This window comes from Phaeodactylum tricornutum, chromosome 23, assembly GCF_000150955.2.
Source record: "Phaeodactylum tricornutum CCAP 1055/1 chromosome 23, whole genome shotgun sequence".
Lineage (NCBI taxonomy): Eukaryota > Bacillariophyta > Bacillariophyceae > Surirellales > Neidiaceae > Phaeodactylum > Phaeodactylum tricornutum.
Window position 1 is genome coordinate 47,101 of NC_011691.1, and position 12,828 is coordinate 59,928.

The 12,828-nt window shown below is 50.9% G+C and overlaps 4 protein-coding genes across 4 annotated transcripts; 3 read left to right on the forward strand and 1 right to left on the reverse strand.

The window, feature by feature from the left end:
- Positions 1 to 800: 800 nt before the first annotated feature.
- On the forward strand, positions 801 to 4,361 carry PHATRDRAFT_49562 (predicted protein; the record flags this gene model as incomplete). The annotated part of the gene is made up of 1 exon (XM_002184256.1): positions 801 to 4,361. The coding sequence occupies one exon, from the start codon at positions 801 to 803 to the stop codon at positions 4,359 to 4,361; it is 3,561 nt and encodes a 1,186-aa protein (XP_002184292.1).
- Positions 4,362 to 4,943: 582 nt separating this feature from the next.
- PHATRDRAFT_49563 (predicted protein) lies at positions 4,944 to 8,419 on the forward strand (the record flags this gene model as incomplete). Its single annotated transcript, XM_002184257.1, has 3 exons — positions 4,944 to 6,127; positions 6,502 to 7,409; positions 7,455 to 8,419. 3 exons carry the CDS (start codon positions 4,944 to 4,946, stop codon positions 8,282 to 8,284), a joined length of 2,922 nt encoding a protein of 973 aa, XP_002184293.1. The 3' UTR covers positions 8,285 to 8,419.
- A 331-nt stretch (positions 8,420 to 8,750) lies between these two features.
- Positions 8,751 to 10,953, forward strand: PHATRDRAFT_40300 (predicted protein; the record flags this gene model as incomplete). The annotated part of the gene is made up of 4 exons (XM_002184258.1): positions 8,751 to 9,447; positions 9,473 to 9,531; positions 9,555 to 10,859; positions 10,891 to 10,953. 4 exons carry the CDS (start codon positions 8,751 to 8,753, stop codon positions 10,951 to 10,953), a joined length of 2,124 nt encoding a protein of 707 aa, XP_002184294.1.
- A 532-nt stretch (positions 10,954 to 11,485) lies between these two features.
- Positions 11,486 to 12,781, reverse strand: PHATRDRAFT_49564 (predicted protein; the record flags this gene model as incomplete). Its single annotated transcript, XM_002184350.1, has 1 exon — positions 11,486 to 12,781. Exon 1 carries the CDS (start codon positions 12,701 to 12,703, stop codon positions 11,486 to 11,488), a length of 1,218 nt encoding a protein of 405 aa, XP_002184386.1. The 5' UTR covers positions 12,704 to 12,781.
- Positions 12,782 to 12,828: the final 47 nt, after the last annotated feature.

A 12,828-nucleotide genomic window follows, 5' to 3' on the forward strand; every position in this document is an offset into this window, starting at 1 on the left:
CGCTGGGTAGTAGATCAAAGTCCGTACACGCAATCATTCATGTCGATGAATGCTATTAACGGTGAATCAATTTGGTAACTAGGACTGGGTCTCTGGTCATGAATTCGTTTGCTCTCTCTATACTATGATAGACGCCAAGGAATGCGTGATTGCTCTAGTCTTTGTGGGCATTCTTGGACACTAGTTCTTGTTACCGTGTTTCCACTCCCCGTGACTGCCTCCAACATGTCTGATACACAGTGTAAGTGGTAAAAACACGATTTCAGATCCTTTACCATCAATCGAGGCGCAAAGATTGACAAGGAGCTAGATGAAAGACAAGCTCTGCCGAGATCTCGCTCACGGGGGAACTACCTAGTTTGTGATCTGCTGTCGGGATAGTCTAGGAATCAACTGGGAATGAGAATTACGATTAGCGAGATCCAAACTGTCCGGTTGCCGTGCTCGAAAGACCCCGTCAGTACTAGGTAGCAACACACCAAAATACTCTGGGCCCTATTCATACTATGTAATAGCTACATTTTCAAATATATCTATTTTAATATGACCGTGCGGTCACGAGTCATAGACATCCAACGATATATTTGGTATGACCTTGTGAACCAACGGAAGCCTTTCATTCAGGTTTTATATGACTTTTGATTAAAGAGGATGAGAGCTTCGTTAACTATTTGTAAATATTTGTATCCAAGATACATAGATGACCGGATCGGCAGAAACTTTCCAATTGGAGAGAAGATGCTGTGCGGGCAAGACTGGATTGGATAGCTCGTACAGTTTGTTGTCTTAGGAAAGCAGCAATGTACGCCCAAGCAGATACGGTTGTCGAAAAAGCCATTCGCGACGGCTCACCTATGATGAAACGATCGAAGACGACAAGCATGACACCCATTCCCCACGAAGAAGACCCCTCGAATTCTTCGTTGAAAGATACAGTAGCGGGAGACTCAGATGCGGAAGAACCTGAAAAGGTGAAGATGTTTCTGGGGAGTTTTGACGACCTCAACAAAAAGCCTCGCCGCTCATCGCCAGGTGGGGAAAACGTTTGTATGTACGATGAAGACGAAGATCTAGATAAGGCATCGATGCATTCGACGCGGTCTTTTCGTAGAGCCTCAATGGGTGGACTTCCAAGTGAAAAAACGTACATCCGACGGAGTCTCGTTTCGAACGATGATGACGAACGATCAATACACTCTGCGCGATCGTCCCGTTCCCGGCGCGCCTCGCTGAACGGTCCCATTCCTGCAAGCATGCTAGGAGGCCTCGGTCCAAGTGATGGTTACGGTACAGACGACGATGATGATGATATAGGAGTATCGCAGCACTCATTGCGACGCCGTGCGTCCATGAGTCGTCGAGGCTCGGCGGGATTCGGAGCCCTCCCGCCGGGGCGTGTGCACGACGATCCCTGCGGTCCTCCCCAACCGGTGAAACGTCGCACTTCAGCGGGGAACAACCCGCGTCGTGTATCTCCAAACTATAATGCAGAGAAATTGGAAGGTGCAGGAACCAATGCGTCCCGTCGCAGGTCGGGGGGGTTTGGTACGGAGCATCGTGGATCGACTGGTTTCGAGACCGGAGGTACTCCCCTTGAATACGCTACCCGGCGGGCTTCGGCCGGAAGTATAAACAATAGTAGGTACGAAAGTGTAGATACAGAAGCAGGTCCGGTGAACCTTCAAGGGCGTCGGGGCTACGTTGGAAGTTCGAGTCGCCGGGGCCCAATCAGTAACGGTCCATCGGAGACGGCAACACGCATGGGGTCCACGGCAGGTGGACTTCTTCATCAAGGAGGGCATCGGGGACACGATGGGAACACAAGTCGGCGAGGCCCCATCAGCGGCGTACCACAAGAGCACCTTATGGCCACTCAACGTAAAATCTTTGCCCGTACGCCAGTCACGCGCAATGACACCACCAACAGTGTTGAACTAGCAAGGGGTCGACGTGCATCAGCCGAGCTTGATCGCAACGCCTTTGCTCGGGGAGCACCTCCCCGAACAACTACCGCAGACAGCATGGAATTGGCTCCCGGGCGGCGAGCCCTGACCACATCGTCCGAAAAGAGTCAATTTGTTAGAGGATTGCCCGCCCGATCCACGACGGCCGACAGTATGGAGCTTGCTCCAGGACGTCGAACAGTGAGGGTGTCCCCAGACCACGTGGGTTTCTCGGAAGAACCTATGCTGTGCAGCCAAGCTACTGATAGTATCGAACTTACTCCAGGTGGACGGGCTTCTCTCGCTATGGACAAGTCCGTCCGCATCCCGGTGATGCGGACCAACACTGCCAACAGTATGGATCTCATTCCTGGACGCAGGGGGGTGAAGGATTCGCTGACAGAGGAAACGGAGATGATGTATGAACAGGTCAATACTGATCGTCAGATGCCGCCGAGTCGTAGTGCGGCTCTACGCCGTGGACGGAGAGTATCGTCCGGCTTCAATGAGTCCGCTTTGGATCGTATGAACCAGGCTGCTTCTTGTGATAATCACAATGAGGAATCGGAAGAATCAGAGCCCGATTATGGCTACGGAGACGGGATGGCTCATCCATACGGATATTCAGCAGATAATTACCTATCCCGGAGGGAAAGTACTGCCTCCCAAGTCTCCAGCAACGCAGTCATGAGCCGTCGAGGCAGCAACTATTCTCAATCTAGCGGTATTGTCAGCCGTCGCGGAAGCAATTATTCCCAGTTGTCGGCACAGCGCACCCGACGTCGCAACAGCTATTTGGTGCGCCCAGAACGAGATTTCAATATGGCGGACGAATTGTTGGATAGCGCTTTACGCATGTCGGATAGCGACCTTTCCGAAGACGAGCACAAAACTTTTTCCAAAGATGTTCCTAAAGCCTTCTACAACTACAATGGAGAGCAGTCATTGAACACACAAAGTGCATTTGGATATGATTCCGACGCCCAGTCCATGTCCAGTGCTGACTCGCAAAATTCATCCAAATCCTACTGCCGCAACAGCTACTTGGTCCGGCCCGAGCAAGATGCGGCTTTTGCAAGTTCGCTCTTGGCAGCGACGCCACGGATGTGTGAAAGGTTAGTCGCTACTGAGCATGCATCAATTGAGGAGCATCTAACCGAAGATGATCAATCCGAAGAAGAAGAAGAAGATTTCAAAAATCCGGACTCCCTTCTCAGTCGCAGTGGTTACCTTAAGGTACACGGAACGCAACACCATTCACACTTGCTGGAAGCGGCCGTTGAGGTAGAACTAAAGGAGTTGAAAGACGGAGAGCACGAGAATGACCAGCCTATGAGGTCTGTCCCTATCGCGGCTGGACAAACCTCGGGAACGCTCGTCGGAGCGCGACTCCAGCCTACTAACGAACAAGTAAAGCATCAACCACAGAACGAATCCAAGGAAAAGGATGCTTGGAATCGTCGCACTCCCTTTACCACTTCTCTTGCTGAGTCTTTGACTGCGGATAAGATTAACGAACTTCAGAAGATTCAACCCAAGATCTCTACGGAGAATATACCAAAGCAGTACATGCGCTCTTGCAAAATGAATTGGGGAGAACTCACCCTCGAGAGTAGCGATGAGTCATCAGAAAATTACTCCGAGTCTAGATTTGGCTCTAGATTGTACGAAGATTCTCCCTCAAATCAAGAACTAGACGGCTACAAACAGCGAGCGCGTCGTCGTGAATCAATCGAACGAACCGTTTTAAATATTGAAAAGTCCGCTTCCTCCTCTCTCCTGCATGGCAAGAACACTCCAGATTTCAAGCCTGCAACTGGCTGTGTAAACGCTTCCGACTTCATTGTCCGTTGCTTCTCTGCTCGCCTCCGAATGGGGATCACAGTGCTCAAGCACAACCGATCTCGCTGGAGTAAGTCGTCTAATCGTGATTTGGTACTCCTTGATGGTCGTACACTTAGCTGGAAACCTGTCGGCGGAGAGCAGGACAAAGGAAAGCGTCCTCGATTAGATATTTCCAAGTGCAGGGAGGTTCGTCATGCCTGGAGTCGGGATCCATTGACACGAAAGCAGACTGGTACGATTACTCTACGGAAGCGTTGTAAAGACGGCATGGCGAGCAAGTCGTTCTCTCTTATATTTGGAAAACGCACTTTAGATATCACAGCCATGACAAACGACCAATGTAAGGTTTTGATGGAAGGCTTTTCGGCCCTTTGCTACCGATTGCAATTAGAACAGCTGGAAGAAGGCGACACTCACTCGGAATCGCGTGCTGCCCGTGGGGGCGATTCCAAGTCCATGACAACAGACGACGACTGGAACTCTACTGTATTTGGTGACTCAACCATGAGCTTGACGCAAAGCAACACAACCGGTCGGACTCTTCCAATACCAGCGTCGCCATGGGGGCTATGAAGTGAAGGTTCTTTTCGAGCAAGCAGGCAAGCTATGTGATCAAACCGGAACAACAAGCTCTCTTTGCCACAGCTCGACCGATTATACAGTCAACTGAAGTAATAGTTGCGACTTGACGTCAAGATCAAGAACTTACAAATAACAATATTATTTAATATGATAACCTAAAGGAATGAGATTGCGCCGTGTTTACTCGTTGGGATTAGATACCAAGATCTGACTGTGAGGGCCGGAAGGTAGGATTGTGCGGGCTGGTCATCGTCCGTTTTTGTCCAAGGCAAAAGTGCTCTCTTTCCAGAAAAGTTCGCCAGCCTAATGGAGATGGGTGCAAAAGAAAAGGTGACCGATTTCTGTCTATTCTACGGCAGCCACGTAAACCTTCTACTAATAGTAATTTCATGCAGGCTTCTCGATTGAGGCATAAAAGCGTAAAAAGGCCCGGGAGGGGTAGTCATCGTATCGGGCACATCGTTTAACGAAAGTCACAACTGTGAGAGATATCGTAAGCAAACGATGAACGGTTTTGGTTTGGACAGACCTTTCAAGTCTTTCGACAACGACACTGTAACTACAAGATCCACCATGGAATCTGCTCGCTCTCGAAATACCCGGGATGGCACCCGAAAGCAAGGTACGGCACGAAGAAGTGGCGGTACTACTAGTAGCAATGGCAATCAAGGCTTCGACGAGTTTGGATTTGGTCAACCTGCCTTTCCGGATTCTGCGTTTGACAACCACGGCTTTGAGATGCCGCAAACTCGAATTCAGCCAACGAAGATTCGTTCCCGCCGTCGAGCATCTTTAGCTGCGGCGCCGAACATTGACGTTGTGTCGGAAAACCCGTCAATAGGTTTTACCAATCAATTTCAATCTTCACAAGACGAACAGGTGTCTCGTGGTGGAGCCCGCTTGGCAAAGGCGGGACGCTCATCGCGCTCAATGGACGGCATCGAATTCCCAACTGCACGCAAGGACGTTTCTAGTCAAAATCGTCCTCGTCGTTCGGGTCGCCGGGCTTCAATGGCTACTTCTTCCAACCACAGCCTTTCCGCTTCCAATCACACCAACCCGGAACTCGGTTACGGAGACGCCATTCCGTCTGTTGCTGCTAACCATAGAAAAGGAGACTCTAATAGCGGAATTTTGGACTTCGGCTTTGGTGGTGGTAAGAATGCCGGTACAGCCAATGCCGACTACGGCTACGGTGACACAATGTCGTCGGGTTTTGGTAATTTCGAGTCTATGCCATCCGCGCCTTCCACCACACCCGAATCTGAACGTCCGCGTCGCAGCGGACGACGCTCCAGTATCAGTGGAGGTCTTGAAAGTCTACGGTCTGACTTGCGCGGAGGCGACCTGAGTGGTGCTCCGTCTAGTCGGGTGTTGGGTGGAAATTCTCGCGCCCAGAACATTGTGTTGCCCATGGCCGGGCCGGAAAAAGTGGCCGGTGGCAATGTTCGTCGTGGACGTCGCGGATCCTTACTGGGTAGTGTTGGTAATGCAGTCGGAGCTACCATGGGGGGATTCACTGGTGGAAATAAGGACAAGGAAAAACTCGACGACGATACCACCAAAAAGTCTAAGTCTTTTCTAAAGGATCGCAAGGCTGAAGGTCGGCGAGGCACGACACGTCAACCATCGGCCGATGGCAATATAATCTCTTCCTATACCGGCGATCGCGACCGACGCCGCAAGCCGGCAGCGTCGTCCAAGACCCTGGGCAAAGAGAGCAACGTGTCGTACTCGGATCGTATTTTAGCACAGCGGTAAGAGGCAACATAAAAACACAGCAATTCAATAATTTGGCGGTGTACAGACTACCAATCTAAATGTTTAAAGCCTAGCGGTATAGTCCGCTCGGCCAAGATATAGAAGGGCAGGGAATTGCAGCAAAGTAAAGGCATATTAGATTCAGTGTACGTGATGTACCGGGACCAGTGTGAGAGAATAAAGGTCCGAATGTGACTCGCCCGAGATCGCGGAATCGCAGAAAAACCCGAGACACTGTCAATCCGTTTCTTCGCGAAATCCTGGCCGCTTTCGCGCATTTACATTACATAGTTCGCACCATGTGGGGGAGACGAGGACTTTGTCGTATTTCTCTTCTAACGTTGCTATTATTACTATTCGTTTCTAACAGTGACTGTAGTTGTGGAGGTGAAGGGAGCAGCAGTAGCGGTAGCGGTAGCAGTGACGGTAGTAGTGCTTGTTGTCGCAGCAAAATTTGGCCGGCGGCTCGATGTGAAACCTACCGAACACTCGAAATCGATGCTTCCTCCTCTATGACATTGCGACGGCACGGCTTGCGAGGACTGCATATCTCCCCTACTCAAAGCGTAGGGGACGAAAGTAGCTTCGATGTGGACTGCCATGGATATTGTCAAGACGTTCAATCGATACTGGACGCCGCGTACGTTCGCTTTCTCAAGGCGCTCCGGCGAAGCGTGTCTTCCACGCCTTTGGCGCATCACGACCGTCGCGAAAATGAAAAGGTCGCTCAACATGACAACGTACAGGCTCTGTTGGGCATTCACATTTCCATTACTACGAATGAGTCTGCACTCGTACACGACGCGGACGAACGATACCAACTGGACGTCCCAGGGCCTACCGTCACTGAAAACGACGACGACGACGATGGCAGCTACATTCATCTCACTGCACCCACCGTCTACGGCATTCTGCACGCCTACCAAAGCTTACTGCAGCTGGTGACGTTTGTTGGTAGGGACTCTCAAACAGGCGCTTTCGTATTCGCCATGCCGGACACAACCCTCATTCGAATCCGTGATGGACCCGTGTATCCCTACCGGGGACTCATGATCGACACGGCCCGACATTTTTTGCCACTACCGCTTATCTTGCAAAACTTGGACGCCATGGAGGCCAGTAAACTGAACGTCTTGCACTGGCACGTGACTGATTCGCAGTCGTGGCCCTACGTCAGTACTGCTTTTCCGGAGCTTAGTGCTCGGGGAGCCTTTGGTCCTGAAGAAACCTACACGGCTACAGATATTGCCCTCGTCGTGCGGGAAGCCGCCGCACGGGGTATTCGGGTGATTCCTGAATTCGATTTGCCTGGACACTCGTAAGCGATTGGACGCTCACATCCGGAATGGTTAACACCCTGTGGGTCCAAGCCACGGCCGCAAGAACCTTTGGATGCGACCAATCCGGCCGTCTACGAATTCGTACACCGCCTCTACGACGAATTGGCAATACTCTTTGCGCACGAATCCTTTTTACACGTCGGAGGAGACGAAGTCAATTTAGATTGTTACCACAATAGCACGACGGTCCAAAGATGGATGCGAAAACACAATATGACACAGGAACTTGAGGTTCTGAGCTATTTTGAGCGTGATTTGCTTTCGTACGTCACCGCTGTATTAAATCGTCGTCCCATTGTGTGGCAGGAACTCTTCGATTCGGGATTGGGTCTTCCCAATCAGACAATTGTCGATGTCTGGAAATCGTGGGAACCTTCGTCGCGATACAACGCCACTTTGCGGGGCCACGAAGTTATTTTGTCCTCGTGCTGGTATCTCGATCATTTGAACGAAGATTGGCAAAGCTTCTACGCCTGTGATCCACGGGAGTTCAACGGTACGAAAGAACAGAAGAACTTGATTCTGGGCGGTCACGCTTCCATGTGGGGGGAACGGGTGGATGCGACCAACTTTCTATCTCGTGTTTGGCCCCGTGCCAGTGCTACGGCCGAAAAGCTGTGGACAGGCAACTTAACAGCTGCGGCGGATTCGGCGGCTTCTCGATTGGCCGCCTTTCGCTGTCATTTGGTCCGCAGAGGAATTCCGGCCAGTCCGGTCGGTCCGGGAGCAAGTTGCGGCAGACAACCAAATGGTTTTCCGGCTGTGATCGATAGCTTTCATGACGAGGAGTTGCAGGAAGGAAAGGTTACTTGAGCAGAGCTTTCTCTGGTTTTACTGGCCACCTAGCAATGCGCAGACACTAGATATCGTGCCGATTGAATTTCACGTCGCCGAGTCGCTTCTTCCCTGGCGTGCTACTGCAACCAACCATAAATGAGTTCACTTCATACAAATATGGAGGGAAGAAAAGTAAGGAAACCGTAGACGCTTACTGGCACCATTTTGATAAAAAGAATATATATTCTGACCGTTTCTCCTTATTTAAAAAAGTCATCACACAAGATGCCATTGACAAGCAAGTCTTGGGTTGTGGTCATTTAGATAATGTCATGGGAGCAATAAGTTCTCTAAGTCACCCTTTGTTTCCCACCCGAACGCGAAAACGCTCACGACACCGTCGATAGAGCGAGGGGAGAAGGCAGTCTCCCGTGCCGTTGAATTGCAACTGCCTTACTCTGCTTGTTGGGTGCTCCTTTTCAATTTGTTGATCGCAAACAAAATGACGATATCTCCGCAGGAAAGAGAGGCCCGAAGGGGAGTGCAAAGGGAGAATTCGCTTGGCCTCATCGACATCTTCGGGGATCGGGCGGTCGTCGACCCCTACGCCACGAGTAACCAGGAATTTTCCAAGTTGGCATCCAAAAACCCCACCGAAAGGAGGTCAAACAATTTACAGGGCTCTAAGTCGCTGCACGATTCTCGCACCAGCGCCAGTCTAGGTCCAAATCATCGACGGCGACAAATGCAGGTGGAATCGGATGCAATTATGTCTGGGGCGGAAACGGAGGACACTTGTCGTTCTTCGGCAAGCCGGATACGACGAAGTGGAGAGAGGGTTCGGCGCAGTAAAGGGCGGGAACGGAAAGCTGGAGTCAGCCGCACACGATCGTCCGGTACGCCGCGTTCTCTAGAGGCAGGTCTAAAGACTACCCTTTCCCACGAGAGCAATCAGGATAGTGCACAAGCGGCTGACGATGAAATGCTGCTGGAATTGGTTGAACATCGCACTAAGGAACGCAGTCGTACTGGCTTGGTAAAGGTAACGCAACGTACACTTTCCGTGCGAGGCGAAAGTAGGAGTGCACGAGGTTATAGATCGTCCGAACTAGCACCAGTGCCTCGTTCCAAAAGTTCCCGAGTCGAATCTACCGACAAGTCCAGCGCCAAAGAATCGGTCCGGCTCCGAAAAATTCCAGGTGAGCCTACTTCGACGTCGACTAGATATTCCTCAGGACGTAGAACACAGTCCGCCCGAGGTACACGCAGTAGCAATTTATCGTGTGAGTTGACGTCACACCTGCAGGGAAAAGCGAGAGTCTCAAAAAGGGGACCTTCCTCAGTGACTGGACATCGCCGTCGTACCGACTCTAACGATTCAGCACGGTCGCACGAGAAACCTCGTCGGTCACGAACTCGAAGGGAACACACGCATGCTTATGCAGAAAAAACGGGAGCTGGCAAAGGGGAAAGCGCTTCTCCTCGTCGTCGACACCGCTCACACACTCATTCCCCTGTACGACCTCCGAAGTCACCCCGTCGCCATCGACAGCTTTCTCCCCGAAAAGTCTTGGACTCGCCCAGTCTAGCCGGAGACGAAGAAAAATTTAGACCTAGGCTCACTTTGAAAGCCCCTTCATTGAAGGATTTATCTTTGGATGAGCAATCCCCGAGATCACTTACTGAAGCAGAAGGGGCATGGCTAGAGAATGCTAGCAAGGGAGACAACAGCATGAAGCAGAAGAGTCAGGCTAGTTCCGAATACGAATCCGAAGAAGAAAGTACCGCTGGAAGGAATAGCAATGGCTCCGTGTTACAATTTGATCCTAGCCAATCGGATAATGTATACCGTGTCAAGCAGGTCACAAGGATGGATTCGGGGCTGCAAATCGGAGAGAACGGTCAGAGTGTAGACGTTTCGATTGCGCAATTATGCGATCCTTTGGGTGACGCCAAACCAGTTCTACGGGCTAGAAAAGAATTGCCAATATTTGACTTTTTGGAAAGTAACGATGATGCCATGATGACATTTACCGATACGGACCCGATGGAAGTCAGCCATAAAGCCGTTGGTCTTGACAGTCCTTCAGGCGGCGAGAATAGTGACAGTGATGGTATTGATGTGAATAAATTTCAGATGCATGTGATGAGTCCGGGCGTCTATCATTCTAGCGACGAAGATAGACGCGAGGCTCGGGCTCTTCGACCTCACACCAATCTTACGTTTCGTAGCTCCGGAGGTGAAAGAGGAGCCGATGAAGCTATTTTGATGGCTAGTCCGAACAAAGAATTACCTATTTACCCATCCGGAGGTGAAGAAGAGGAAGAGGATGCAGTTCGGGAAGAAGATAAGATGGATTATATGGTGTCCAGGAAAAGAGATCTGGGTCTGCCAAAAACAATGGACTGCGAAAGCGAATCGTTCGACTTTGTGTCGTACGGAAGTGACTACGCCAGCGAAACGGACCGGTCATCCCGCGGCATCCGTAGCAAAAGTCGAGCTAAATCGCAGCCATCTGTGCTGGGATTGTCTTCTGGTGGCCAAGGGGACGAAGTCGGCAAAGTGCGGGTAAAAAAGCAGGGCCAAAAGGGGCGCTCAAGACAGTCCGCGGTGAGAAAGAAATCAAATGACGGCTCTCCAGCGCGTCCATCCGACACTCAAGCGGACGTCGACGACACTCGAAAACGCCGACCTCGGAAGTTGAAGAAACCCGCCAAAACCACTATCCGACCAAAGTCGCCCGATGAGGAAGAGTCTCCAATAAAGTTGCCTCGCATGTATCAAAGCAAGCTCAGCCATGGTCAAGGAGAAAGGCCTATGCTTCCAATAGAACCCTTGAGTGGCATTAAAGCCGGCTATGAAAGCTCTACATCTTACGCGTACGAGAGTTCGGCTGCTGAAGAGAGTAGCGTCGAAGGTGGAGACGGCAAGAGCAAAAAAGTACGAAAGAAAAAGTTTGCTATGACTCTCGGCACTTCTATCGGCAAGTATTTTAACAAAACTCGTCGGAACTCCCCTGGTTCCGACTGGGAAGAAGACGGTGCCAGCGTTACAAGTAGCTCGAATCGATCAATTTTTCGACGTGCCAAGCACCATCAGCTGCTTGGTGGTGATGACTCTAGTTTTGAGTCTGCGAAAGATGCGGTGTAGCCAGCGACTCATTGGTTCAACCAATCCAGGAACTGTTTGCTATTTATTGATGGCAGACCAAAGCCCTACACAGGTGCAATGTCCTTTTACCGGCTGGGCAGCCAGTTGGCAGCCTCTTCCTGCTTGGACGGTGGCATGTACCAAAAGTTGTAATCCCCTCCAACGTGTAACACGTGCCGGAGTCCGAAATAGTTATTGTCCGCAACTTGGTCAAAGGGAACGTAGGCACAAAACTTTGGATTGGCCTGGCAGGTTCCCTGTAACACGCACTGGTCCTCTCCGATAAACAGATTTGCGGCGAGAAAGGCGTCGACCATGGTGGCAAAGGCGTCATGGTACTGGATCCAGGCTTGTTTCCAAGCCGCTCCCTGTGAACCGGAATGAAAGTAGTGCTGCTTTTGTGTAAATTTGTCGTTCCAGAGCGGTGTGGGCGGCGCGTTGGGGGCGCGATGCGCCATCCAAACAACCTTATCGCGCGGTAACAGCGAGTCAATTTTGTCCCGACGGATGAGCTGGCGATCGTTGTACTTGCCGTTGCGGAAACAACCAATGTCGGAGTAGAGAAAGAAATCCGACTGAAACCAGTTGTGTGTGATTGTTGTCCTCACCCACCATGTTTTGGACAACCATATCCAAAAGAGATGAAAGCTCTGGTGTCGAGCCTTTTCTCGATCAATGTCGAGCTGGTTTTGCCAAAATTCGGAATTGTGGCGATGCAAGTCTGCCAGCGGCAGGTTGTTGAGATTCATAGCAACAATGACTGTCTTGTCGGCAGCATGGACTCGTAACGATTGCATGACAGGTACTAGATCGGGTTGTACGTAGAGAACCATACAGTCGTGTAAACTGAGACTATTCTTCATCCAGCCCCTGTAGGATTCTGGTTTGAATTTTGATTTGACGTTGTAATAGGCCATAACGATCGTATTGGCGCAAGTGGGTAATGGCTGTGAGGGTAAATGAATGGTAGCGGTGGAAGGGAGCGGTCGGGATAAAAGGGATTTGGCAGAATATGCTGCGGAAGTATTTGATTGTGGCAATTGTTGTAGCATTTGTTGCGGCAAGAACTGCGAGACAGTCGCAATAGGATCTCGATCAAAGTAAAACGGCGACCAGACGACAAGAGTTGCGAGTGCCATCGCCAACAGCACAAGCCGAAACAGGCTACCGCGTCGTACTGCTGATGGAACGCGAGTGTTGTTGGATCGCTTGAGCCCCCCTGTCGGAGACACTCCCGACGAAGCGTCAGCGATTGACGGTTTTGATCCGCCCGTCACGCCATCGTGTTTGGCGGTGCGTTTCATCACGATGTCGATGGTAAAACAGCGAAACAGTTGCTTGCTTGTCTATTCACAGCCCAGGCCACCTCGGGGCACACCAGTCATTCTGCCGCTTTCGTTGTTCGTTCGCCATGGTCGTGAACCCGTTG